Source organism: Microtus pennsylvanicus, chromosome X, assembly GCF_037038515.1.
Source record: "Microtus pennsylvanicus isolate mMicPen1 chromosome X, mMicPen1.hap1, whole genome shotgun sequence".
Classification (NCBI taxonomy): Eukaryota; Metazoa; Chordata; class Mammalia; order Rodentia; family Cricetidae; genus Microtus; species Microtus pennsylvanicus.
The window spans coordinates 41,737,108-41,763,502 of record NC_134601.1 but is presented as its reverse complement, the minus strand read 5'-3'; the positions used below and the strand labels follow the sequence as shown (position 1 = coordinate 41,763,502).

Sequence of the window (26,395 nt, the reverse complement as noted above, 5' to 3'; positions counted from 1 at the left end):
GAAGCAAGCCCAAGCAAGCAACCTCCATGGGAACAGGCCCGAATGACCGCCAGTATTGCAGAGTGACCCCAGGGAGTGCTGAGCAAGCTCCAGGAACACCAAATAACCTCCAGGGTGACTGGAAGTGTGGCCCTGACTGCATCATGAGGAGCAACTATCTGAGCCTTGGATCCACTGACACCTGGAAGACTGATCACCAGAGACACAGCTCCAACTACACCAATCAGGAAAAGATGGGTAGACAAGGTAAGAACACACTCAACACCACAAAGAGAAACCCAACACCAATAAAAACTAGTGGCTTTACGATAGCAAGACATGAACAATCAAATATAGATGAAGAAGAAGAGAATGACCTAAAAAATAACTATAGGAGAATATTTGAGGCCCAAAGAGGAAATGAAAAATTCCCTCAAAGAAACGAAGGAAAAGATAAATAAAAAATTGGAAGAAATCAACAAATCCCTTGAAACCAAGAAAAAGTAATCAAACAGGTGAAAGAAACCATTAAAGACTTGAAAACCAAAACAGAGACAATAAAGAAAACACAAACCGAGGGAGTTATAGAAATGGAAATTATGAGAAAACAATCAGGAACAGCAGAATACAAGAGATGGAAGACAGAATAGCTGCTGCTTCGTTCTAAGACAGGGTCTTGCTATATAGTTGTGGCTAACCTGAGACTCACTATGTAGCCCATGTTGTTCTGGAGCTCATGCTCCTTCCTTCTGAATTAAGTTGGCATTACAGCTCTGCATCACCAAACCCAACTCAGAGTAACTGATTCTTAGAGAAGGATTTTATGTCAAGGTTTTGGGAGGCTTAAGCATATAAAAGATGAGGGTATTCATAAGGTGATTGAAAACAAAAACAAACTGGGTAATTTTCAAGAAGCTTTGGTTACCTATGACTATATGAGGATATATGTAGGTGTGTGAGGTGTGTGTGTGCAGTATATATATAACTAGATATTGAGTGGGCTAACACAGAACATGGAATAATAGAAAAAAATTTTGTTATAATTTGTATCCCAAGTTTCAAAAACCTAGAAACTAAATAGTAACATTTTAACTGTTTCAAATATATATGTTAGTACTGTTGGGGAAATTTATGTAATTTTTTAGAACTTGCAAAAGCTTGAAAGTTAGTTTGATAGCCTACTGGCTTAGCCTCACACTTCTAGGATTATAGGCTGGAGCTACAGTGCCTAGCTCAATTACTTAGTTCTGATTGCCTAAAGGACTTAGTATTCTACACTGTTTGAAATGCAGAGAACTTGAGACATAATTTTGTCCAAGTGTTACATGGAACAGATGGGAAACCAAAGCTCAGAAAGTAGAAGCTATTCATAGTTAAACAATGTTCATAGAAATTAACACCCAAATTGCAGGCCCCTAGATTCCTGAATCATTATGTTAATCTTTTAAGAGCATGGTTTACTCTTTGTTATTTGTGACTGCATTGCCATCAAATAATGGAACCGGGAAACCTCTGACAACCCTGGTATTTCTTTTCCTCTCTTTTTCCCTAAGTACCTACAAGTGCGTTGTATTTTTAATATTTTGTTCTTTTTCTGTTTTCTACCATTATAATTCCACCATGAAAATCAAGATTTTTATCTATCCTGGTTTTTGATGTAATAATACCACTGACAATAGCAATTGGCACATAGTATTTATTCAGCATTGCTACACAAGTGAATAACAAAGCATTATAAATATTTTCCACTGCTAAATGTTTCTTGGTCCTTTGTGGACAAACTGTAAATTTCTTAAAATGAGAGGTTATTCCTTACACTATCTTTATTTCTTCTTGGTCACTACTTTCCAAAGTGTGGTCCTTGTCATAATCTGGGAATTTGTTAGACACCAAAAAGTTTGGATCCTACCCCAGACCTACTGAATCAGAAACTATGGGATAAGCGCCAATAATTTAGGTTTTGATGAGCTCTTCGATGGAGTTGGATGCATACAGAAATTTAAAAATAGCTGGGCTGAAACAGCTGGTATATTTCTGGGTACATATCAGTGGCTTAATATGTGACTGAACTAAACTGCGGTAAAAAAAAAAAACAAATTAAGAGTGTGGCTGGAAGAACAGTTTTCTTTCTGTGTGGGTGCAGATGATAGGCAAAGACTAAATGAAGACCCATGTGGAAACTCTGGCTACAGTGAGAGTTGGATGTGACAGAAAATAATGCTGAAGAGTCAAATAACAAGCCTTGAATACTGCATAAGTGGAAAGATTGATGCTATGACAAGTGAGACAAATTATGCTGGGCCCTTGCTCTCAAGATGCTCACATTCAATTTGGAAGTGACTGAACATCAGTTTAAGATGTAGTTTAAAAACATATGAAGGTCAGAAGCTGGAAAAAACAAATGGAATATATATATATATATATATATATATATATATATATATATATATACGCTTAGGCCATATTGAGTTGGGAAGATGGACAAGTCAGATGGAATCATGGGAAAAGCATTGAAATGAACAATGATCTATTTTTTTAAGAGGTAGATGCAGAAGTGTTTTCAGGGACATTGCTGGTGTGGACAGAGCACCTCAGCTGAAATGAACATTTGCAAAGCAGTAGCACTTTGGAAATAGCAAGGCACACTACAGTAAGCAGGAAGAAATCAGTTTGAATAGAAATTTGAGATTGGGAAAATATGGAGCTGGTAACTGATTGGAGAGCAGTGGGAGAAGGGGGGGAAGGTGGGAGTGGGGTGATGTGGAGGTTAAAGAGGGGATTTAAATAATTTGGGACATCAAAAGCAGGTTGAAAAATTCAGATTTCATCCTGCTATTAATTTTAAGGTAGAGGGTCCTATAGTACAAATGGAACCCGAGGAGGTGTCTTCTGGCAGCAGAGTGGGGATCACTAAAACCTTGGAGTCCAAGCAGGAGGCAGCTATAGTAACAGGTGACAGGCCATGCTGCACAGCAAAAGAATACTGAGAGTAGATGTGATCAGAGAGGAAGAAAACAGAATAAGGTGATTGTCAGCTTGAGAAGCTAAAGAGGTGTTCAGTGTCCTTGACAGTGACAGAGTAGGGATAAATGAGATTTACGTGCCCTGTTTTAGTTGGCAATGGTGGGTCTGAACCAAATGAAAGTAGACGAGAGAGATGATTAGAAACTAGAGAGGGATTTACCAGCAAATGGTAAAATGAAATGTAATAAAGCCACATGATATGGCTCCAAGCCAGATCTGAGCAGCTGAAGAGAGAAATGAAATTACAAAGCAAGAATCACAGGGCAGCACTCTTCAATACATTCATTTTTAAAGATGTCTTGATTGATATTAGCAAATGAGTGGTTTCTTAGCCTAGCCATCACAGAAGTTCAATTTATTATTTGTAGGTACTGGAGTTTTAAAAGAGTTTCTCATTAAAGAGCCTTAAAGTACTTTGAGTCCAGTCAAACGGCAGAAGCATTACAGAAGCATGCAGTCACTAATAGGCAGAAACTTAAGACGGCAACGCAGATGAGATAAGACAGTGTCAAGCATGCAGCAGAAGATTAATATCCTGCAACACAAGAGTAGATGAATGTGCCGCAGCCCTGTCTTTGCAAATCTGAGGACTTGTGGACAGATACATATGTGTAAAATGAAGTATCTTGCCAACTTAAAAATTATTGGAGCTATTATTTCTGAGTATACACAGAGAGATTTTGTTTACTTATGCACTCTACACAATGTATTATTAATATATATAAAATAAAATGACATAAAATGCATAAATTATCTATACTACATATAGTAGGAACATCTAGTATTTCTGTCACCTCTGAGATTTGAAAGTCATTAAAATGATATTACCCAAGTTTGAACATTTTAGTAAATGGCTGCTAAAGGTTTCCACACTTCAGTTAACCTCTTTAATTGAAGTCATCACCAACATACTGAAATGATCATTTTAGATGCTCATACTCTGTATGTTTAAAAGTAGCTTTCTAGGCCTGGGTAGTGTCTGTTTGAATAGCTAAAAATAGATACTGCATATCCGTTTATAATCTTAGCTATTAGATTGTGGAGAAAATAGGCACCAATACCCTAGAAAACTGTTTCATTTTCCTTACTCATTGGACAATTTGTCTTGAGTGATATGGAACTTTTTTCTTTCAACCATGGCTTTGAAAAAAAGAACTGTGATTCTAATGGAGACAGATGGATTCTAGTTAATTCTGAAAAGCAACAAGATGTAATTTTAACCAATTTTTTAGACCAAAATGAAAAACAACTCTAGTGTACTGTATGTCAAACAATATTCATTTAACCTTAAAAGCCACATGTGTTGTTCATTCAAATCTCAATTATACTCTGAGTGGTACCCTATGGGGCTTGAATTGCTTGGCTTGCTGGTAATGGGAGAAATGGAGAACAAGTATTTGAAAAATGGTCAAAAGCTAGGCTGAATTTCAAACTGTTTATAACTTCCACAACTTCCATTAATCTCTGGTTTGCTTGAATAGGTCAAAGAAGCAAATTCTGCTGTCTCAAAAAGACTATGTGTATAACGAGATTCTGATATACCCATGAAGATAGGTCCCCAGCAAAAAAAAAAAGTATGCCAATATGTAATCACTTCTGAGCCACAAAGAAGAACAGAAATACGGTGGCAATAAGGCCCAATTTAGCTAGGCTAACCTAATTTTATTGTCTCTCTCTTTTTATCTGTCAGGCACAATTACTGTGACTTCATCTCTTGATTTCTGAAATGTCTGGTTAAATGGGGTAAAATTCTGTAGTCACTCTAATCATTTAAAAAAGACATGAATCATTAGGGTGGGGGTTGGTATCCCCATATTTTTAGAGTGACTTGAATCCAGCAGAACCGTGGCAAACAGAAAAAGAGCTTTAGAGGGAAAATGGAAGATCAAGCACAGAGAAAGCCAACATGAGATCTCCACCTGCTACATGCAAGGCAATTACCCAGAAAAAATGAATAATACTTTTATAAAACTACATTGTGTGCATGAACCCATTTGAGGCTGAGCTCCAGGAGGCACAGGGTACAGAAACCAGTAAGTGCCTGGTGTGCATATCAACACTCTAGACTTTCAATGGTGATGTGGCTAGACAGATCTGAATCCATTGTTAAAAATGGGGCCATGGCTTCCAAGAGTCCCATACTAGCCCATAGAAACAGGGGCATCACAGAGCCTGTATTTTCCAGTAGCCTCTCTGATAATAAGTTCTCAAAGTTGTTCCATTTCCCCAAGTTGAAAGGCAACATAGATTAAATGGGTAAGAGAGCAGAGAAGAACTGCAGAGTCCGGCTGCAAATCCTAGCTTGTCTTTCTGCGTGTGTGGCTGTGGACAAATCCATCAACCTCATTGTGAGTCATTTTCCTTATTATTAAAACAGATACAATAATGTCTACCTTATAGGCTTTTGAAGGATAAATGGGTTAGTGTGTGTAGAAAATGCTTGGAACGGTGCCTAGCACATGGAAAATATCATACAGGCATTGTCTATTGCCCTTCCTCCATCCTTTCTCTCTATTTCTTTTTCCTCCTTCCCCTCAAAAAGAGCTAGGAAAAACCATAGTGGGAAAAACCAAGTCTCGGTAACTCCTACAAATGTGTATTATTTAACAGAAGAAAAAGTTTAGATTAGATAAGCATGCAGAAACTAGTAAGGAGATAATTTGTGCCCTCACATAAAAAGCAACAATTTGTTTCTGAATCATCAGATGTCAAGATTCTGGATATGAACATATATACACAGAGATATACCAACATACACACACACATGCAGGGAAGTTCGTATTTTCTAAGCTTGCTTATGTTCTTTTATATTTATGACAGATCTTTATTTTTATGTTTTTAGGGCATAAGCTTTTGTATATTACTTAAAACCCCTTATCTCATTTAACTAAAACAAAACTCCAGAGGGTTAGTATCTGCTTCATTGGGAAGCAGTTCAATTTTCATAGCTATAGTATAGTGTTCAAATTCCATGTGTCCAAACAGAAGTTTGTACTATCATAACAGAATGTTTTTTTAAAAAGTAAGCAAGATAGAGAAGAGAAGCTACTTGGTCTACCAATGTTGATGCCTTGGTCACCCTGGAATGAAAAGGAGTAAGGTCTTTTTTCTTTCTCTCCATGGACAGTCTTTGGCTTTGGTTTATCTGAAGAAGAGTGGCATCTTTGATAGAAATAGGGGGCATGCATCTGCTTTTAGCAGCCAAAAGAAAAAAGAAAGTGAATGTAGTCCTGCTAGCTGTGAGAAAGAACAGATGATTATTACACTGTCCATGTAACCTCTGCTGTGGAGAGAGCACATTGTAAAGTCTTATGGTTAGAATCTGGGTAATTGTCAAATACTATGCCTCTTCTTGGCTTTACTTTTCTTTCTCATGGGCCCTTACCATTTCCTTACATTGGCAATCAAGAATTAAGATTAAATCCTATAAAAGATTAAGTCTAGGCTCATAAAAATTATTCTAATGTGAGCAATGTGCACATCCAATGGTGAGCCTCTGGACAGCCAGAAGATTCCTAGAAGTAAAGAGAGAGGGGGGATGGGGCCTTAACCACCAATAAAGAAATAATTGCTGTGAAATACTGCCCTGGGAATTCTTTATTTTTATAACCAGACTCACACAATCACACAAAAACTACAACTCCACAAAAGGATGGGATGTTATTGATCCTGACGGGATATCTCAGATGGCCAATTAGGACACTTGACTACTAATTTAAATTCTATAGGAAAGTCAGTGCTGTCCCATCCACTGTCTAAAGGAAGAAATAGCTTAGAAATAAGATACATTCCAAAAAAGAACATGATGTCCAACGAGTGGGGGTCCTGAGATAGTTCACCATCATCTAGAAATAAATATTGAGAGCAAACAATGGGGAGAAAACCAAAACAACTCAGGAAGTTTCCATGGAAGAAGAATGGTTTTAGTTGGGGGAAAAAAGCAGGCATCATTTGAAACATCTCTAAGATGGTTCTGTATTCCTGACCACAAGTGATTCACTTTATAAAAGATAATACTAACGGTAGTCAGACCTTTGTGTAGCTTTGAAAATCTGGTATTTCAATATGTTTTCAAGTATAGATAGATGAGAACATACTAAATTAAAAAGTATTTTACTTTAGTATAAATATTGAAGATGTACTATGAAGGTGTAAATCACAAACAATCCCACACCAGTTTGGAATTATGATTAATAGGATGGTATTTATTTAAAGGGGAAAAAACTTATAGATCACCATCCCAGACAACAGCCCTCTGCACAATCAGGAAGGGAGTCTAGTCCCCGGAAGCGGAGCAGGAAGTAAGAGAGAGAGAGAAGAGGGAAGTGGCCACTCTTTTAAAGGGAGAGAGACCACACCCCAATGGGCTGGTATCTCAGTGGCTATTGGCTGAAGGAGCGGAAGGAGCTCCTGCAACAGTACTATTCCCTTTTAAATCTGTATAAGTGACTGTTACTAACTATAGATATAATTGTTAATGGATCTCTATAATCTATTCATTTTTGAAGGAGAAACAGAAAGCTGTTAGTGAAGAACATACATAAAGGTTCAGTTGCACAACATGGACAGTAGCTTAAAAAATGACAGTGATGGAGACAGACTTTAGAGATGCCCACATACCAGGCAAGTACTCAATCACTGAGCTACAGCTAAAGCCCAAATCTTGCTTTTCAAGTCATGTTTCCCATCAGCAACATTTTCCTCCTGATCAGGAGTAGATACTAGTGTTTCTGCCAAATATGTGGGCCAAATTGGAAACAAGCCAAGCCTTCTTTGTGAGGTTCTATATTTGGATATACTGTTTTCATCTCATCATTTTCCTCATTTCTTTTGTTTTGGGTTTTTGAGACAGGGTCTCACTATGTAGTCTTGGCTGTCCTAGAACTCACTACATATACCAGATTGGCCTCAAACTCAGAGATCTGCCTGTTTCTGCCTCTCAAGTACTGGGATTAAAGGCATATACGACCACACCTGGTTTTTCTTTCATTTCTAAAACTGAAAAACTTTCTAGATTTTATAGTGTTTTAAAAAATGAAATATCTTTCCTTCCCACACACACACTACTTCCCCGATGATCCCTAGATATAGCCAAGGTCACTTCTGAGCTGCTATTTTGCTGCTTCCAGGAAAAACAAATCAAGAGTCTTAAGTAAGGGGCTTCAGGGATGGCTCAATATTTAAGTTTACTAGCTGCTCTTCCAGCAAATCTGGGTTTGATTTCCAGCACCCACATGGTAGCTCACAACCATCTATAATTACAGTTCTGGGGAATCTGATGCCCTTTTCTGGCCTCTATGACTACTAGACACACACATGGTGTCCAAACCTACTTGGAAACAAAATATTTATATACATAAAATAAATAATTATTTTAAAACGAATATACAGATTTGGTTGTTATAGTATTGGAAGGTTGGTGTTAGAATGGTGAGCATCTTTCTTTAGAGACTGGGTCACTTGTGAGGGTGGGATAAAACATCTCAGCTTTTTGTGTACTCTTCCTTGCTCCTGAAACTATCAGTTTTCTATACCACTTTTTGTCATGGATGGAGTACCATGTGACTCTCAACTAGCAGACAGGGTAGCCCAATTTTGAACTTCCAACCTCTAGAACTCTGAGATAGAACTCTTTACTTTACAAATGACCTAGTCTCAGATATTGTGTTACATCAACACAAGACAGACCAAAGCATGTATGATGCAGCCTAAGACCTACAATTAGTTAAAGAAGGAAGTCAATAAGCTAGATATATTGGTTGGAACAACTAGAAGTGGAGTTTCATTAATGGCTGATAATTCCTCAGTAGGAGGTAGGGAGAGAGAATTGTAGGGAAGAAGGGTTTCAGGAAGAGTGTGGATGGGATAAGAGAGGGAAATAAGGGGTGAATAGAAACAACATTTATTATATACATGTATGAAACTGTTAAGCAATAAATTACAAACTATTTGTAAAAACTTCAGTCTCAGCTGTGCTCCTGAAAAATGGATTGCATTCTAATAGGCAATAGGGAGGTGTCACTTAAAGCTTGTGGTGGAAAACATTGAAGATAGGTATATAACACAAGGGAAATGGTTTATGCTGGTCTACAGGGTCTGGTTATATGTTCATGCAAAAGAACTGATGAGTTGCAGGAAAGGGAAGGGACAGATTGTTTTCAAGCTCTTTAAAACAAGCCAAGCTCTTCAAAGAGCTAGGTGTGGTGGCATAAACCTATAATCCTAGCATTGGGGAAGCTGAGGCAAGAGGATCGCAAATGTGAGGCAAACTTGGGATATACAGGGACTTTCTGTTTCAAGTTAAAACAAAACAACCCTGTCCACTCACTTATCCAAACAAATAACAAAAGATTAAAGTATTAGGGACCACATACAATGTAGAACAAACAGTACAAATAGCATGCACAGGAGTGCTAGATCGATGGTACCATCAGGAATTCAGACTATAGGACTGTCACCAGTTTTATTATAGCAGTTGATGGAGGGGAGATGCTCCAGGAATTTATGTTCTACTCTCCAGATTAGGATCCCCCCTCCTTTCAGTTACTGAATTTTATGACACCTGTCCTTGGTGGCATATGGCATGCTTGTAAGTTAAAGGATTTGTGAGAGAATTCATGGGAATAAGGGGCAAAAACAAATAGATAGATAGATAGATAGATAGATAGATAGATAGATAGATAGATAGACAGACAGACAGACAGACAGATAATAAAGGAACCCCGTGATTTTGCCTCCGGAGTCCCAAATTGCTTCACTAACTGTTGAGGCATATTTGCAGTACTGTGCAAGACAGTAAAGGGGAAAAAGGAACACGGCATTGGCAAAGACTAACTTGTACCACTCCTCCTTCTCTGGAAGGCCCCAGCCTACTCACTCACAAGTGGAGGGGAACCTTCTCATTCTACCCTCCTCTCTCTTCATACTCAAAAAGTATTGGGTGTAGATAATTATTTCCATTCATGAAACAGTTGCTAAGTAATGACTAAGTACCTGGTCCTGTTTAGTGCTAGAGATAAAATGATGGACAAAAATGGTCTTGGAACTTGCCCCCAAGACACCTTATTTTTCTGGAAAATAGAAGTATTGAGCATTTAATGAGGCAAGGAAATTTAAAAGTATCCCAATAGTTAAGGTGGTAATTACTAATTTGGAACTTTGGAATCAGAATGACTAGGCTCAACTTTTGATTCTGCCTGCCTCTTTTACTCTGTCTGGGACAGATCACTTAGAGTCTCTGTCTCCACTTCCTAGCTTTGGAATAGGAATGAAAATAGCTCCCACTATTGTTGTGAAGATCAAGTGAGTTACTCCACACATAAGCATTTACGTGTTGGCGGGTGTATACTTAAGTGTGACATATCCACACGATCTATAAAATACATGATTGGCTTTGAATACATTCAGCAGCTTACCCCAAATTCTTCTCCCTTGTTCATAGTCCAAGTACATAGCCTTCCCCCTTTGACTTGGCAACATAGGCGGGAGACGAGAAGCCCAAATGATAAATGGTGGGGGGAGTGCTGGGTGTGGGTTTAGTTTGAGGTCTGTCTGCCCCATATATGGCAGTAGTACAATCTCTGAAGAGATGTTTTCTTCTGATAAAGTTTCCCTTACTGTTCTAGCGGCTGCTTGCACTATGCTTTCAGTCCAGATGAGGTTTGCTGAAGTGCCAGCAATGACACGTATCCTGCCAACACTCTCCTGACTGTCCCAGCCTCACAGACATGTCTAAACAACTGAGGCCGAGGCTGAGATTCAATCTGAGTCTAGGATTGCTCTCTGACCCAGGGAGAAAGGCGAGAATTAGTGTTTGGTGACAGTGCGGACAGGCTGTTTCAATAGGCCCCTTTATATGAAGGTTTGCAAGTTCAGCACTCAAAAGATTGTTGTTTTTTTTTCTTCAGTATTTGGCCTGCAGTTAGGGTGGTCAGCATAGGGAAGAAGTGTCTGGGCTCCCTGCTGTGTGAGTAATATGCTTCGGCAAGATACACCTTTGTACAAACATCATTTCAACAGAAAAAATAACTAGGTGCTTCATAAATGGGAACTTCAAAGACATTTCAAGCACATTACATACAACTCAAAGATGTAAAGAAATTGAAGGCATAGAAAAAACAATTTTTATAAAAGTTGGGGATTTAGTCTTTATAAAGAAAGATGAAAGAAAGTGGCGCGTTACGGCTGGGGATGCCAACGGAAGAATGTAGCAAACTGTCAAGCTACGAAGGGACAATGCACCATCAGTAGTAATGAGCTTTCATCTGCTGCTTCTGAGGACTCGCTAAAAGGGAGCATTTTAATCGTGACAAGTGAATTGAAGACACTCAGTACCAGGATCTGTTCCCACAAGAAGGACTCGAAATAAAGCTCTGTCTGTGGAGATTAAATAAATAAAAGGCAAATCTATCAGACACGGGAAGGCTCCGTTCTACTTAACTTCAGGATAATTGCCACTTCTTAAGCAGTCACTCTGTATGAGGCCTTCTCCCAGCACTCCATGCTCACAGTTAATCTTCACAACCACTGTGGGTGGTGGATACCATCACATCCTTCATTGTTACAGCGGAGAGATCCCAGGCTCTGGGTGGTTAAGTGGCTTGTCTAACGGACAGTGTAGACGGTGGTCTGCAATGTCAAATCCATATCCTCCTGTCTTGAGAGCCTGTTTTCGGTTGCACATAGCTTCTTTGATGTAATAATACTTCATCTCACTATGTCCTTTTTTATTAATTGTTCTCCAGTTTATATTTCTCATATCCCCCTATCCAAATGAAATAATCTTACCCTAATGACTGGATTAGAATGCTCAACTGATTATATTAGCAACTCATGCATATCTCAATGCAAAATGGATTTTTGGACTTTGGACCATCTTAAAATTAATCTGGAGAGGGACATGTTATCTCAATTTCTATTATTCTGACAAATGTAATAACAGCACCTCAGCAGCACACACACGCACAGCGAGAAACAGGTAGGGAAAGATGCATGTCCTTATTGAAACAAAAATCTAATTAGGCTGTAATCGAATCCATATTGACGTATAAAGTCTGGGCGAGTAGAATATTAAACGGAATGAGAGTATACACGGGTAGCAGAACAATTAGATGACCAACAAATCAGAGATCGAAGTTGATTACATTTATGTCCATTTATCTCAGTTTCAGACTTTCAGCAAGCTCAGTTTCATTGCACAATGCAGATAGCAAACCATCACTGATGACTGTCCTCAGGGATCTTTGGAGTGTTTTGTCTAAGTGCTGGTCCACACAGCACCGATTTACTGCAGAAAGAATGATAATTCATTTTACATACTGACTATTGGGCCCTACTCCAAGGTCACTGAAGGTGTGGTCCAGATAGGTATCAACAGGATCCTTACGAGACAAAAACACTGAGAGGAGAGGGTAAACATGCAAAGGCAAGAGAACCCAGGAATGGTGCTTAGAATTATGTCTGCAATATTTTTAAGTATGATATATGTGAAGATAAAGATTTCATTCATTCATTCATTCGTTTGTTTGTTTGTTTGTTTGTTTTGCATGCAACCAGTTTCCCCTCCTTCTTAACCTCCTATTCCCTTCCCCATCCCCCACTTCCCTTTTACCCCTTCCCCCATTCACTCCTCCTCCGTCTCCATTCAAAAGGGGTAAGGGAGAATAAGGACTTCTGAACAGAGATGTAGCATAGATAAGGGCATCCTTTTCAAAGTGTAAGATGGAAATAATAAATAGGGTTCATCCATCTGACTTCCACAAGGAAATATCAGACAATTTTCTTCTGATTCAGTGCTCTTTAACTGTGGCTACCAATTAGGATCACTTTCTTCTGGTCTGGCAGTAAGTCCACCATGACAGTTCCTATGTACATCATGGTTGAAAAGCAATGATAGCTACATATCACATTTGTCTACTTTTCATGATCGATTCCTGAGGCTATCCTAGACTGTCCTAGCTCCTTTCTTGTGTTATCCCCCTTAAAGCTCAAAACCGTTTTCTTTACTGCAGAGACTGTTAGACAGGTTTATAGTGGTTACTGAGCTAGAAAACAGCCAGGGTGGGGCTAAAATTGAAGCATCATAATCCCACAGGCTGCACTCAGGACAATTTCTATGCAATGTGATCCCAAGAGCGAGTCCCATTCTCCCATGCTGGAGAGGTAACTCAATCAACCTCTCTGGGCCTCTCCTCTTATATTATTGGCTTCCTTCAGTAAAACCTGGATGAAAGAACCAGTGAGCCCTTTTCAATGGCACCCTGCAGCACTCTTGCTCACAAATTTCCACTGCTTTCCCAGCGCATGTAAAACTGATATCCAAATTCCTTTTCCACAGCCTCCACAGCCTTGCATGTTCTAACTTCTGCTCATCCCTTCAGCCTCATCTCATCTCTTGCCAGTCTCAACCACAGTCACCTGATTCCAGCCACACTGCCCCTCAGACTCTTGGAATGCTTCAAGCACTTCCTTTCCTGGGCCTTAGAACTATTTTTTATCTCCGTCTGGAATTCTCTTCCCCAGGCTCTTTGCATGGATGACTCTTACTCATTTTTCAGATTTGAATTTCAAGATGCTCAAGCCAATGCCTTCCTCACAACTCAAGCTTAAACTTCTGATTTAAAAATAATATTTTCATTTATTATTTTAATAATATTTATATTGTCTATATTTAGATATTTGCTTGCTTAATTATTTTTGTCTTCTCTGGTGAAATGTGAGTTCTAGAAGGGCAAAGAACATTATCTCTGCTATGACTGTGTAGGTTGGGTCCTGCTCAAGTGTGTCACAGCTAGAGGTATAAAGACATAGGGACTTTCTGGAAAATGACAGTAGAGTATCCTAAGTATGGGGTTCCTTTTTGTACTTCACATAAAGATGATAAACAGTCTAGCAATGCCCTTGATGCAGATATTCTCTACATGGCTTTGAGCATGGTTTAGTTTTAGTTTAAAGTACAGGAGATTCTTGATGCTGTCATAGATTATATGTAGCCAAAGAAAAAATATTAATATTGCCAATGGGAAGGACTAGAAAAGACTGCTAATAGATTTGGTAATTTGAGAAGGCACAAGCAAGGCCAAGTTAAAGGTGATTAAGTACGAGCCCAGGAGGCTAGAAAGAAAGTCTGGTACCAGTATAAAACCAAAATAGAAGCTCAAGCAGAAACGGCGGGTTTGAGGGGGTGACAAGTCCATTTAGTATATAATTTGAGTACATTTTTATACACAAAGACAACCACAACTAATTCCTTTTCTTCAGAGATGGGGCAGGTATTTTGTTCTTTTCTAAATTCTTCTACTTGGGATGGCAATCCTCTGATTTTTGGGATATAGAGCACTTACCTCTGCATACCCTGCAGCAAGAATCTGGAACAGAGACTGGGAATGCACAGGTCAGTTTAGGGCAAGTCTTGAGACCACAGTACACATTCCCCTCCTGCCAAGGAAAGCCAGAATCAATTCCAGGCTAATCTGAGAAAAGGGATCATCAGGCATTACCTCAGTACCTGGGGTACATCCGGGACCAAAACATAGTACCGCTTCTCTTCCAGCTAGCTTTAGGTTCTTCTTCCATCCCATGATGCATGCTTTCAGTTCCCATTTCCTATTTCCTCATGAGAGAGATGAACTCCCCAAAGAGTTAGCAATCTTTGTCAGATATCCGGGCCCAAGAAAACAGGCAGTATTCTGGGAGGACTGCCGCTGGCCTCCAAACCCTGTGCCCCTCTCTTATTTTTACTGGTATCCTTTGGTCTTTATCATAACCTAGCTGTCTGTTGGGAGTGGATGAAAATGAGAATTTGGGTCATAGTCACTATTTATAACACTCAATACAGTCTTTTTTTCAAAACCAAAAGACAGGCTCTCTTTTGGGGAAGTAGAAATTATACAAAGTGATTTTAATACATCAGCTCAGTCCCCTGTGAGGCAAGGGAGAGAAGTCACTTTGGGAGTTGCATCTGTTACTCAAATAATTTCAATTTCCTAGAATTCTACCTTTTAAATGTTATCTCTTAAGCCCTGTGCTTTGTTCTTGGATACACATCCTAGTAAGGCTTGAAAGGCCATTAGAGAAATAACATCACAATAAAATTCTCCCAGGTTACTGAGATACTTAAAAATCCCAACTGGAAGAGATTCTATCTATTCTATCACCCTTGGTAATCCACTGTTTATTTCCCTGCTCAGTTAGTAAAGATGTTTCCAAGTTCCTTCTAGTTTTATTTTTTTTTCATCTTTTTGTGGTTTGTTTTGTAATTTTTGAGGCACGGATTTGCTGTGTAATTCTGCTTGTTCTCAAGCTTGTAACAGTTCTCTAGCCTCACCCTCTCATGCTTCATCTTCTTAAAACATAATATTTTTCTAATTCTTTGAGGATTTCATGCAAGCATGCAATGCATTTTGATCACACTCTTCCCTCACTCCTCCCTTAAGGCCTCCCGGATTGACCCTCATCACCCTCCCAAGGTCTTGTCTGTTTTGTTTGTAAGCCACTGAGTTTATTTGTACCACTCATGTACCCTTGGACATGAGGGGACATACACAGGAGAATGAGCCACTTACCAGGAGTCACACCCTTAAAGAAAACTGATGCCTCTCTCACCGAAGAAGCCACTACTTGACTTTCTCTAAGAAACCAGTGATCGCTCCTCTCATGCTTTATTCTAAATATCTATTTTACCATATTTTATTGTTCTGTCTAATAGTCTCTGGACTACACATTGAGACAAGGATAAAGTTAGCAGACTTTATAAAGTATATACAATGACAAATAGTGTCATGGGAATCATTGCGATCAGGCATTAACTTCACTTTCTCATTGTAGGAAATTGGGGATTGACAACCTATTAGTAACAAGATGAAAGGAATAGGGATGTGGTCCAGTAATCAAGTGCCTAGAAATAGGACAGGGACAAATATATAACCCGTTTTTCCCTTGTGTTGTTTTTTCAAGTTTGATCACGTAGCTCTAGAACAGTGCTAAGTGTTCTACCTATAGCATTACCAAGACATCAATAACTATGACTCCTCAGGTTAAGGGTTAAGTTGTATAACTATTTAGGAAATGTAGGTGATGATTAAGTCAAACAGCTCATCTTTGCCTATTTGAACCCTCTTAGGCTACAACTGACTTTTAGCTCTTTAACAATTGCTCTCAAACTTGATGAAAATCAGGTAGTTTGGACAGGTGGGGAGGCTTGAGATGTAAACACATCTTATCTTACTTCAAACACCTTGTAGCATCTGCTTCACTGAATACATAAGGACAGAGATGGCTACTTTCCCATCTTGGTAGTGACCAGCAGGAACATTAAGATGCAGGGTCTTACCGAGCAGCTACACTGGGTGCACTGGTTGGGTTGCCGGTTCTGAAAAAGCCCTTCAGCCATGAAGAGTTCTCCATGTTGGTAGGTAGTTCCATTATACTCACACGACTTGCTGGTCACCTTATTGTTCACAGGTGGTAAGGCATCTTCTGGAACAGAGTGGAGGAGAAAAATACAAACCACATCATGTATTGGCATACTTTCAAAGAATTTCATGATTCTCAACAGCAGATGGGGCTGTCCTACATAGAGGGAGCTAAAACACAATCCTTGCTCCAGAGGTTAATAATTGTGGGTAGTAGTATTAAAACAGCCACAGAAGAGCTACAGCTGATCCATCTTTTCTTAAGAATTAATTGAGCAGTACCTATGTGCCTGGCAATATCATAAGCATTAGAGAAATGAGGACAAGGACTTTCCTTGATTGAGATTATCCTTGGTCCAGCATGAATAAGATAATGACTTACCAAAAAGGGAGTCCACACTACCACCATTTAGTCTTCTCTGAGACCTTCAGAAAAACCATCTACTGTCTATTGTAACTACCTTGGAAACATTATCCCTTATCATGTTGTATATAACTTGTCATACATTTGTACATAGATATTTTTATATAGCTTATTATGTGATTCCTTTGGTCTCTGGTTGTTACTTATTGTTAATTCCTCTACCAAGACAGCCTTCTTCTTTCATGCTCTTCTACATGTTGAAGACTTTGACTATAAAGGTTCAACTCTCGTCTCCTTTTCTCCACAAAGCATTGTGCAATAATTCTAGCCAATCTTCTGGACCTCTCGAGGTACCTGATATTGAAAGAACAAAATCTGGAACTTGAATATCACCAGAATGTGTGTCTGTATGCTATGGCCACCCAGCACACTGTTTACAAAAGAGTTGCATATATATTAGCAAGAGTGATGCTCATAACTATATATCAGTCAAGTGAGATAGATTCTCCCCTTCATTTTTTTATTGGAGAGAAACAAATCACAGGACTGACTTTCCTGAAATAACAGAACTAGTTAATGATGAAAAGGAGAACCTAAACCTGATGTCCTGAAATTAAATTTCACCTTCTATTACCTTATTTACACCTGTGTATAAATTATTTTTTGAAATTGAGTCTCTTTCATGTATTTCTACTTCACAGAATCTAGCAGACAGTTGCCGTAGAGAAGAAAAGTTAATTCACCCTGTGAATTTAAGAGAATGATCTCTGGAACTTTTTCCACTGGGTTTTCTTTAGTATATTCTGTATTGCATGAGTATGCATACTCTTAGTCTTGTCTGTCTCTCTGTGTCTTCTGTTTCTGTCTTTGATTTTCTCTCTCATACACACATGCACTGACACACATGTGCACACAAAATAGTGCACACAAAAATAGTAATGATTATACTTCAAGGTTGACCTACTCATTGATGTGTGGAAAGTGCTTTGCCACAGGATAGTGGAAGAGTGGTGAAATCAGAGGAGCCATGGGTTTCTTTAGGAAGATGCTTAGGGAGCAGGGCAATTTTTTAGTAAATATATAATAAGAGTCCATATTATATGGATAAATTATGCGGCACTAAAGCTGATAAAAAACAAACTGACATTGTTCATGAGATGCATTAAAAATTATAAAGGCTAATAATAACAATATATGTCATCATAATATAACAATGGTTAACATTTATTGAGTTCTAAGTGTACACTATGCACATAGTGATTTTAAGTACATTATTTCATTGTCTTTCACCAAGAACATTCTGTTGTATATATGATCATGCCAATTTTATCAAAGAAGAAATCAAGAATTAAGAAATGTAAAGCCCTGAGCATAGGTCAGTGGTAGAAAGCTTGTCTCCAAGTTCGATGTGCAGCACCACAAAATTAATTTATCTCTCCAAGGTCACGTAACTTGTAATTGGGAGCACTAGGACATTGAATGATATCTGAGTCTGAAATTCCTTCCTATCCACTATCAAGAAAAGCGCATATAATTACAAATCTGTAGCAAGCAAAGCGTCATTTAATTATAACCAAAGCCCAAAGCAACAGATCATGAGAGCGATGTTGTCTTACTAAAATTCCATGTTTGAAAATACCTAGAAAACTGCACTTTTCATCAAATTCAATGATGTGGCTAAAACTTTGGTTTTCTACCTTTCTGTATAAGTTTATCTAACCACGACTGTTCTTCCCTTAGATGTTAACTACTTATCCATGAAAGTATAGCCTGTAAGAATAGTTCCCGAGTTTTGGCTTACAAAGAAGAACCCTTTAAGACATATTTCATTTCATACTAATTCACTCTCTGTCTAGGCCTTGAGTCCCCAGCCCTGCCATGTCTACATGCAAGCAGACAAGTGCAGCTGGCACAAACGAGTGGAACTCTTCAGGGAAAGGACAGGAGCAGGGCCATTTGCCCCCAGGGCTCTAATTATTCCAAATCTCAGCATTTTGTGGTAAAGGAAATGTACAATGACCTACAAAACAACATTTGCTGTGGCTCTCACAGAAGCTGGCAGGTCTTTAGAGCACACACAAAAACTTTGGAAATATTTAGTTTCAAAAGAATGTAGATTGGTTCTTCAACTGGGCCTTCCACTAAGACATCAATGGCAGGGCAACTGCAGGGAGAGGTTTTCCACTGGACATATGAGCTTCAGAGTCTTCAGAGTACTGTGAGTCTACTAATCTACTCAACAGAATATGGGGAGAAAGCAGAAGACAGAGGTAAATAGGAATCAAAAAAAAATGAGAGAAATTATTGTCAACCTTCCACCACTTCTTATGTAAATGTCTCGGTATCTTCATTCATTTTACACTAACATTTGTAATGGTTTAGGGGAAAACTTATGAAAATGAAGCCACAGATAACCTGAAAGAATTTGACCCATGTTACAAAGCTGCTCAGAAGAAGAGTAGACCCTGAAACAGTTTTTCTGTCTTCCAGTGTGTGTTATTTTTACAAATGGTGCTAAAAGTTTGGAATAGTATCTATGAATCATTATGGTAGCCCCAGTATCAACTCCCTTTCACTTTGCACAGGCCACTTTCTCTTGTTTGTGTTTAATTTTTCTATCTAAGAATGGGGCACATGTCTCAGTTCACCCTGAATCTTTATAGGGCCAACACAGCATGCTTCCCAACCACATGCGCAAGAAAAGCCACCCCAGTCTCTATCCTCTCCCTTCCCAGATTTTCTGAGGTGGCTGGGCTTTGAACCAACTATCCTTGGAACATATTCAGTGCGCCTAGCTGAAAACTGGCAGGAAATCAGTGTAAACCCAAGCTGGCTCCAGGACCCCTCAGGAGAATACTGTAACAAAAGTATCCAGGCTGCATAGCTTCTAGTCTCCCCATGTCCCATGTTTCTATTTAAATTCCCACAAAATACTATGAAAAGTACTGGAAGAGAAACACCATGAAGAAATCTGAACAGCATTAAGACATATCGTTACAGATGGACCGGAAAAAGAAGCTATCTCCATCTCTTTATATGAGGAATGACCTTATAAATAAACAGAACTATGATTTCTGACGTGCTTAGAGAACACTTCCGTACCCTAAATATTTATTACTTCTTTTGCTCTTTCCAAAGTCTAAAATACGGCAATTAGAGATTCATCCTGTTGCCTAAATGATTGTCAGTTTGCAATTAAATTTTGCAGTCCAACAGACTTTCTTTGGAAACAAATACCTCCTCCAGAAGGAGGTAAAACTCAGGAGGTTGTCACATGTCTGGGAAGGCTGACACTTAAAAAAATTCTGTAAGCCTCTGCTCCCCCAATTATTTACGTTATTCTTACTTTTGTATATGGTTGTATCTGTGCGCATTTGTGTAGGTACTCCCTACAGATGTACCTACACAAGGTACTTGTGTAAAAGATGCTGGATTTCCTGATGCTGAAGCTACAGGCAGCTGTGAGCCACCTGACTGGGAACTGAACTTGGGTCCTCTGGAAAGGCAACCAGTGCTCATAACCCACTCTTGGTGCAATGTGACCAGCTGCCTCAAACTCCTGCTGCCATGATAGACTGTATCCTCAAACTGTGAGCCAGAATTAAACCCTTCACCCTTAAGAAGCTAATCAATGCGCCACTCTTCTATGAGCCAATAGACTTCAATAATACATGTCCACATGGCCCCTCAGACAGCCTGGATCTAACAGATCCAAACTTCATGCAACTAAGTTATACAGTTGCTGCTACCCAAAGTGCCTTCCACTCAGCCCACTTGGGGGATATCTGCTTTGCCTTCCAGAATTTGTGGGCAGAGCCTTCTCAGCTGAAATCTCCCTTGGGCAGAATGCTACCCAAAGTGAAAATAGAGATTGCCCTCTTTCCCCATCAACAGGCGACACTCTCTGACTCACCGGAAAGGTTTGTTTTAGTCTCCAAATAAATCAATGTTTGCTGGGAGAGTGAGTGCATAGACCTGCACAGAATTCTGTTGTTTTTTTTAAAGCTCCTCAAACACAGCACCACTTAAATAATAATAATAATAATAAAGTAAGCAACTGCTCCACAAAGAGGCTCTAGCTAGATAGTGGCAGAGAAGGGATTCTTGGTCCTATACAGGTGACTGTGATTTGTGCAGAGAGCTCTAAGAATGTGGCTTTAATGAGCTGTCACCTGCCTGGTGCTATCCTTCTCCGAACACTCTGGAAACAAAAGCTTTTGTGGTGGTTTCTCTCTCCCCTCTTTTCTTCACCATCAGATTGTCATTCTCTGAGTGGAGAAATTCTTGGCTATTTAGAAACAGCTTTGTAGGGCTTCTGAGGGCTAGATGCTTATCTCAAGAATCAGCGCACCCTTTGTGTTGCCATTGCTCTCATTCTACTTTATTTTCATGGCTGAGCTTGAATGTAACTTCTTTCTGCTATTGTGGCATTTCACTGATACAGTGGTAGAAAATCTTCAGGCCACTTCAGAGGGCAAGAGGTCAGAATGGAGGGAGAATATGGAAATGATATACAGACTTGACAAAAGCGATTATAAAAAGCGAGGCATAAGCAGCTATGAACTTCATATTATATTTTATGTACTATAGACTATACTTTAAACAGTATATAGTCATATTCACTTGTATTTTCCTTAAGAAAACATGGAAAACTACACAAGAAAGTCATAATAGCTATGAAAAAATTATATGTTGGGATAGAAATAGTTTTATGTGGAATAGCCTGATTTAGACATTTTAATGGGTATGATTAAATATACATTGATATATAATCCTATATGCATGGACTTTCACATTAATTTAAGTTCTTAAATGATATAAATCTATTTTTCACTCAAAGATTATTTTGAAGACCATGTTTCTAAAAATTCTATTTGAAGGCTGTGGGTTAGATAAGATGGCCATTTGGGTATCTTCCAAGTGTTCAAATTCCAGCCTACAATGCTGGTCATTTGTAGCCTAGCTGTATTCCTACTAGTGGGACAGATCCTAAGTAGGACTTATTCAGTCTTATTTCAATGACTGGGTTTTTCTCCCACCCACATCAATTCAGCATCCTTTGGAAAAGTGTGCACGAGGGCTATCCCATTGATTTCCAAGCAGCTTTTTATTTCATTGTGTAAATCTGAGAAAGCCTTTTAAATCTTCCTCTAAGTAGAAAGAAAGCACACATGAAAGGGTGCTCATAGTAAATCACCTGTGACCCTGGAACTGTAGTGAGATGAGGAACAGAAGGATGTATGCTGTGGTTAGGCTAAGTGAGAATAAGTATCATATAGAATGATTTTATCTCCTACAATGAGATTCTGTTGTATCCCTGAACAATCAGTGTTCAGGGTCCCTGAGTTCAGATCATTTGGGATTTCCAGTGAGATCAATGGGTCTACCATATGAACTGGTGTTGTATACTATTTAAGTTCTTCCTTCCATAGCTCCAAGTCTAGAACTGCTTGGATTTATGGCTTAACTATATCTGGTGCGGAAGAATTGTCTGTATTCTGTCAATCATGTTTTAAATAAATGCTGATTGGCCAGGCAGAAAGTATAGGAGGAAAAACCAAAGAGGACAGGAGTATTCTGGGAAGAAGGAAGCTCCTCCCATTCCAGCCCAGACTACCTAGAAGCAAGATGTAACCTGCCTGGCTGAAAGGTACCAAGCCACGTGGCTAACATAGATAAGAATAATAGGTTAATATAAGCTACAAGAGCTAATAAGAAGACTGAGCTAATGGGCTAATCAGTTTATAATCTTATGGAGATCTCTTTGTGATTTTCTTTGGGGCTAAACAGTTGTGGGAACCTGGCAGGACAGAATGCCCCAACAAGCAGGCCCTGATCCTGTTACAAGATCTGCTTCCTTGAGGGTGTAGATTATTATGATTTTCAGATCTTCATCAAACTCTGTCCCCCATAAAACTTCATTCGTCTGTAGGGCATTATAGTAAGGTCCTATCAGTGGTCCTTAGTACTAATCTCATTAACTAAGTTCATACTAGGTGCCAATGGAACACAATGTTTCAATTTTTTTTTTGAGACAGGGTTTCTTTATGTAGCAGCTCTAGCTGTCCTGGAACTCGCTATGTAGACGAGACTGGCCTCACAGAATTCCACCTACCTCTCCCTCTTGAGTTCTGGCATGCACCACAATGCCCGGATGAACACAATGTTTCAAAGTAGCTTTTTGTTGTTGTTAATTACACTGTAACATGGACCTTTGATGCTTTATCCATAAGGCTTCAGAATACAGAGCAAAGATGTAGCCACTAGAATCTGTCATGAATGGAAGAAAATGCCCAACTTCAGAATATCCTATTTGAGTTTAACATTCAGCTCCATTATACTGAGTTCTTGCTTATCAGCTGAGTGGACTACTTGTTTCTTTACCTCAGTTCTCTCATATGTGAATGAGGACGCTAACAATGACAGCCTCATGAGTTGTAAGAAGTAAACAAGACATCTAATGTTTTCAATGTAATACTGCTTACATATTATTGCTGAATATGTAAAATTATTGTTATATCATTACTTGCTTGAAATTATGAGGTCTCCTGAAGGCAGAAAGTATTTTTACAAAGGAATAGTTGGGGATGGTGCATAGTTCTTAGGCTGGGCATATCTTACAGTGTCAGATCCCACCTCTGTATTCACCAGCCTCCAAAGAAGAAGCAAAAACTTCAGCCACTAGTATGTACTGTGTTAGAAATTATCCACCTTCAACACAGTGACGATGTTTATTTTTGCCTTCATGAAGTAAAGCTTGCTGTGGGAGTTCGATTCATTCAGCCAATGGCATTGGGAGAGACTGGCCTATGCGTGGTTTTCTCTTGATACCAGACCAAATAAAACTGAGGAGAGGGATTACGTGTTCTCTCTTGGGGAGAAGGAGCAAGACTTGCAGTTGCCAGCAGCACTGTCTACCGTGTTCTGTATTTGTGAGTCTGTTTTCCCATTGCAACCCTTAATAAATTATTGACCAGACTTTGTGAGTTCGCTCTTCATCTGATGGTGCTTGAACCTGTGATTTTGAGACTAAGAATCTCATGATATACTGACAGAGCTAGACAAAATATACTCCTTATCTCTTATAGAATTTCTAAAACATTACCAGATCCTGGATGGTGGCTAGACTCACTCCTAAGCCTTTATATTCATAATACATGCTGGACCATCATATTATGCCCAGGTTCTCAGTGGACACAATCTACCCTATTTTCTCCATGTTGGTGATAAGCAAGTTTGGGCCAGCACTTGTCTCTCTGTTTTGAATGTGCTTTATGTATGTTTACATTTGTGTATGTGGGATGCACAACTGTGTGGAGGGATGGAGACTGGAAGAACATATGCTGTATCATTCTCCACCTTACTCCCTTTCATTGATCCTGGAACTAGGCTGGCAGGCATCAGTCCTCTACTTTTATCTTGACTCTGGCCACAACAGCACTGAGATTAGAAGTGTTTGTGACCACAAATGGCTTTCTAGACTTCAACTCAGATTCTCATGTTTGTGTAGTAAGTGTTCTTACTTGATGAGCCATCTTCCTAAGTCTACAGTTGATATTTCTTGAGCCCAGCATTTGTTTTCTGGCCAGAATTACTTCCCACAACCACATAGTAGATTCTGCTTCGGATCACTAGAATGTTCAGACAGGAGGATTTGAGGATCAGCATAGTCACAAATGTATTTTGTGTTTGTGGGTGGTTTCCAAAGCCAAGGAAAAGAAAGAAAAGTTGAGCCTCTTTAGGCACTCTGTCAATGTATGTCAGATATCATTTTCAAACAAAGATGAGTCCTGTCTATGCTGTTTTCCAGAAAGGCTTGCATAAAGAATTTCCATTTAGGGTTCCGCTCTATTGACCCATTCACCTATCATCTTTTTTCCCTCCATTCATGGTCAAACTCTAGTTTCAAAGAAGTCTCAGCTAATCACTCTTCACTTGATGTTCACTGAGATGATTGGAATTAGAAGCCAGCAGAATAGATTGTCACTAGTGTTTCTAAATGGTAACCAATTGCTTTATGACTGGCTTTAATACCTGATGAAGAAGGAGTCCATATCTAGTGTTGTCAACCTGATCAAAGCCCTTGGTTAAGGAGGTCATAAGTCCTAGTGCATTGGAACCTACTACCGTTGTTTTGCTAAATGGACACACTGCCAAACTGCCTTCCAAATATTTATTTTATACCCATAGATAGTCCTATTTTCAATTTTGGTCAGAGAAAGCTTTTGTTTTGTTTCAGTTTTGTGTAGTAGGAGGGAGGCTGCTTGTTCGTACTGGCCACCTGACTATCTTAGACCTGAGATAATCACACAGAAACTATATTAATTGAATAACTGCTTGGCCCATTAGCTCTAGTTTCTTATTGGCTAACTCTTACATATGAATTTAACCCATTCCTATTAATCTGTGTATTTCCACATGGCAGTGGCTTATGGGCAAAGTTTTGGCATGTCTGACTCTGACAACTCCATGGCATCTGTCTCTCCCGGCCTTCCTTCTCCCAGCATTCAGTTCAGTTTTATCTGCCTACCTAAGTTCTGCCCTATCAACAGGCCAAAGAAGTTTCTTTATTCATTAACCAATAAAAGCAACACATAGACAGAAGGACCTCCCACACGTTTTGTAGTGACATAACTGATAAGTGACTACTGAGTGCTCAGCTTTAAATGGGACATCTATATCAACTACCCTCAAAGACCCAGGAAACACCACGGAAGATGGAAAAGAGGGAATGTAAGAGTCAGACAATGAGCAACAGTGTTGTGTACAGCTATTTTCTACACATGATACACGTGAAATCATAAACTCAAAGTAGCTATGGTAACCTACAAGAGCTTTGCACCAAATCAAGTTGGTCAAATCTCCAGTATGAATTAGGGAGGAGCTTACATCCTAAGAGAACAGAGGTTCTCCACCAGTGGGTTGTAACCCATTTGGTAAACCTCTATTTCCCACTGTGGGACAATGGTCTGTACCCTGTCAATTGTATTTTAATAAAACGCTGATTGGCCAGTAGCCAGACAGGAAGTATAGGCAGAGCAACCAGGTAGGAAGTATAGGTAGGGCGAAGAGAACAGAAGAATTCTGAGAAGAGAAATCCTCAGTCTGCAGTCATCACCCAGACTAAGAGGAAGCAAGATGAGAATGCCTCACTGATCAAAGTTACCAAGTCACATGGCTAACACAGACAAGAATTATGGGCTAATTTATGATGTAAGAATTAATTAATAAGAAAGCCTGAGCTAATAGGCCAACCAGTTTATGATTAATGTAGACCTCTGTGTGTTTATTTGGGACTAAATGGCTGTGGGACCTGGTGGGACAGAAACATCAGTCAACAATCTCCAAAATTATTTACAATTTATAAAAGTAGCAAAATTACAGTTATGAAGTAGCAGTGAAAATAATTTTATGGTTGGGGGTCATCACAACATGAGGAACTGTATTAAAGGGTCGCAGCATTAGGAGGGTTGAAAAGCACTGGTTTAGGAGATCTTTTTCAGGGATGGTTATTAAGGAAATAGATGTCTTTTTTCCTAAATAATGCGACTACTGATGGGTGATCTCACAACCATAAGCATGTGGGCAACCCTAAGTGGATTAAGTGGGGCAAAAA

General features: G+C 39.2%; 1 protein-coding gene across 4 annotated transcripts in view; it reads right to left on the bottom strand.

The window, feature by feature from the left end:
• Nucleotides 1–26,395, bottom strand: part of Chrdl1 (chordin like 1) — a 112,758-nt gene that overhangs the window by 25,218 nt on the left and 61,145 nt on the right. For 2 of the 4 annotated variants that reach the window (XM_075957478.1, XM_075957476.1), the window contains exons 5-6: nt 16,334–16,479; nt 14,346–14,439 (exon numbers count right to left, since the gene is read on the bottom strand). In XM_075957478.1, the coding sequence (XP_075813593.1) occupies nt 14,346–14,439; nt 16,334–16,479 (240 nt within the window). The remainder of the gene's footprint in view (nt 1–14,345; nt 14,440–16,333; nt 16,480–26,395) is intronic. The other 2 variants (XM_075957475.1, XM_075957477.1) reach the window with 1 other exon arrangement.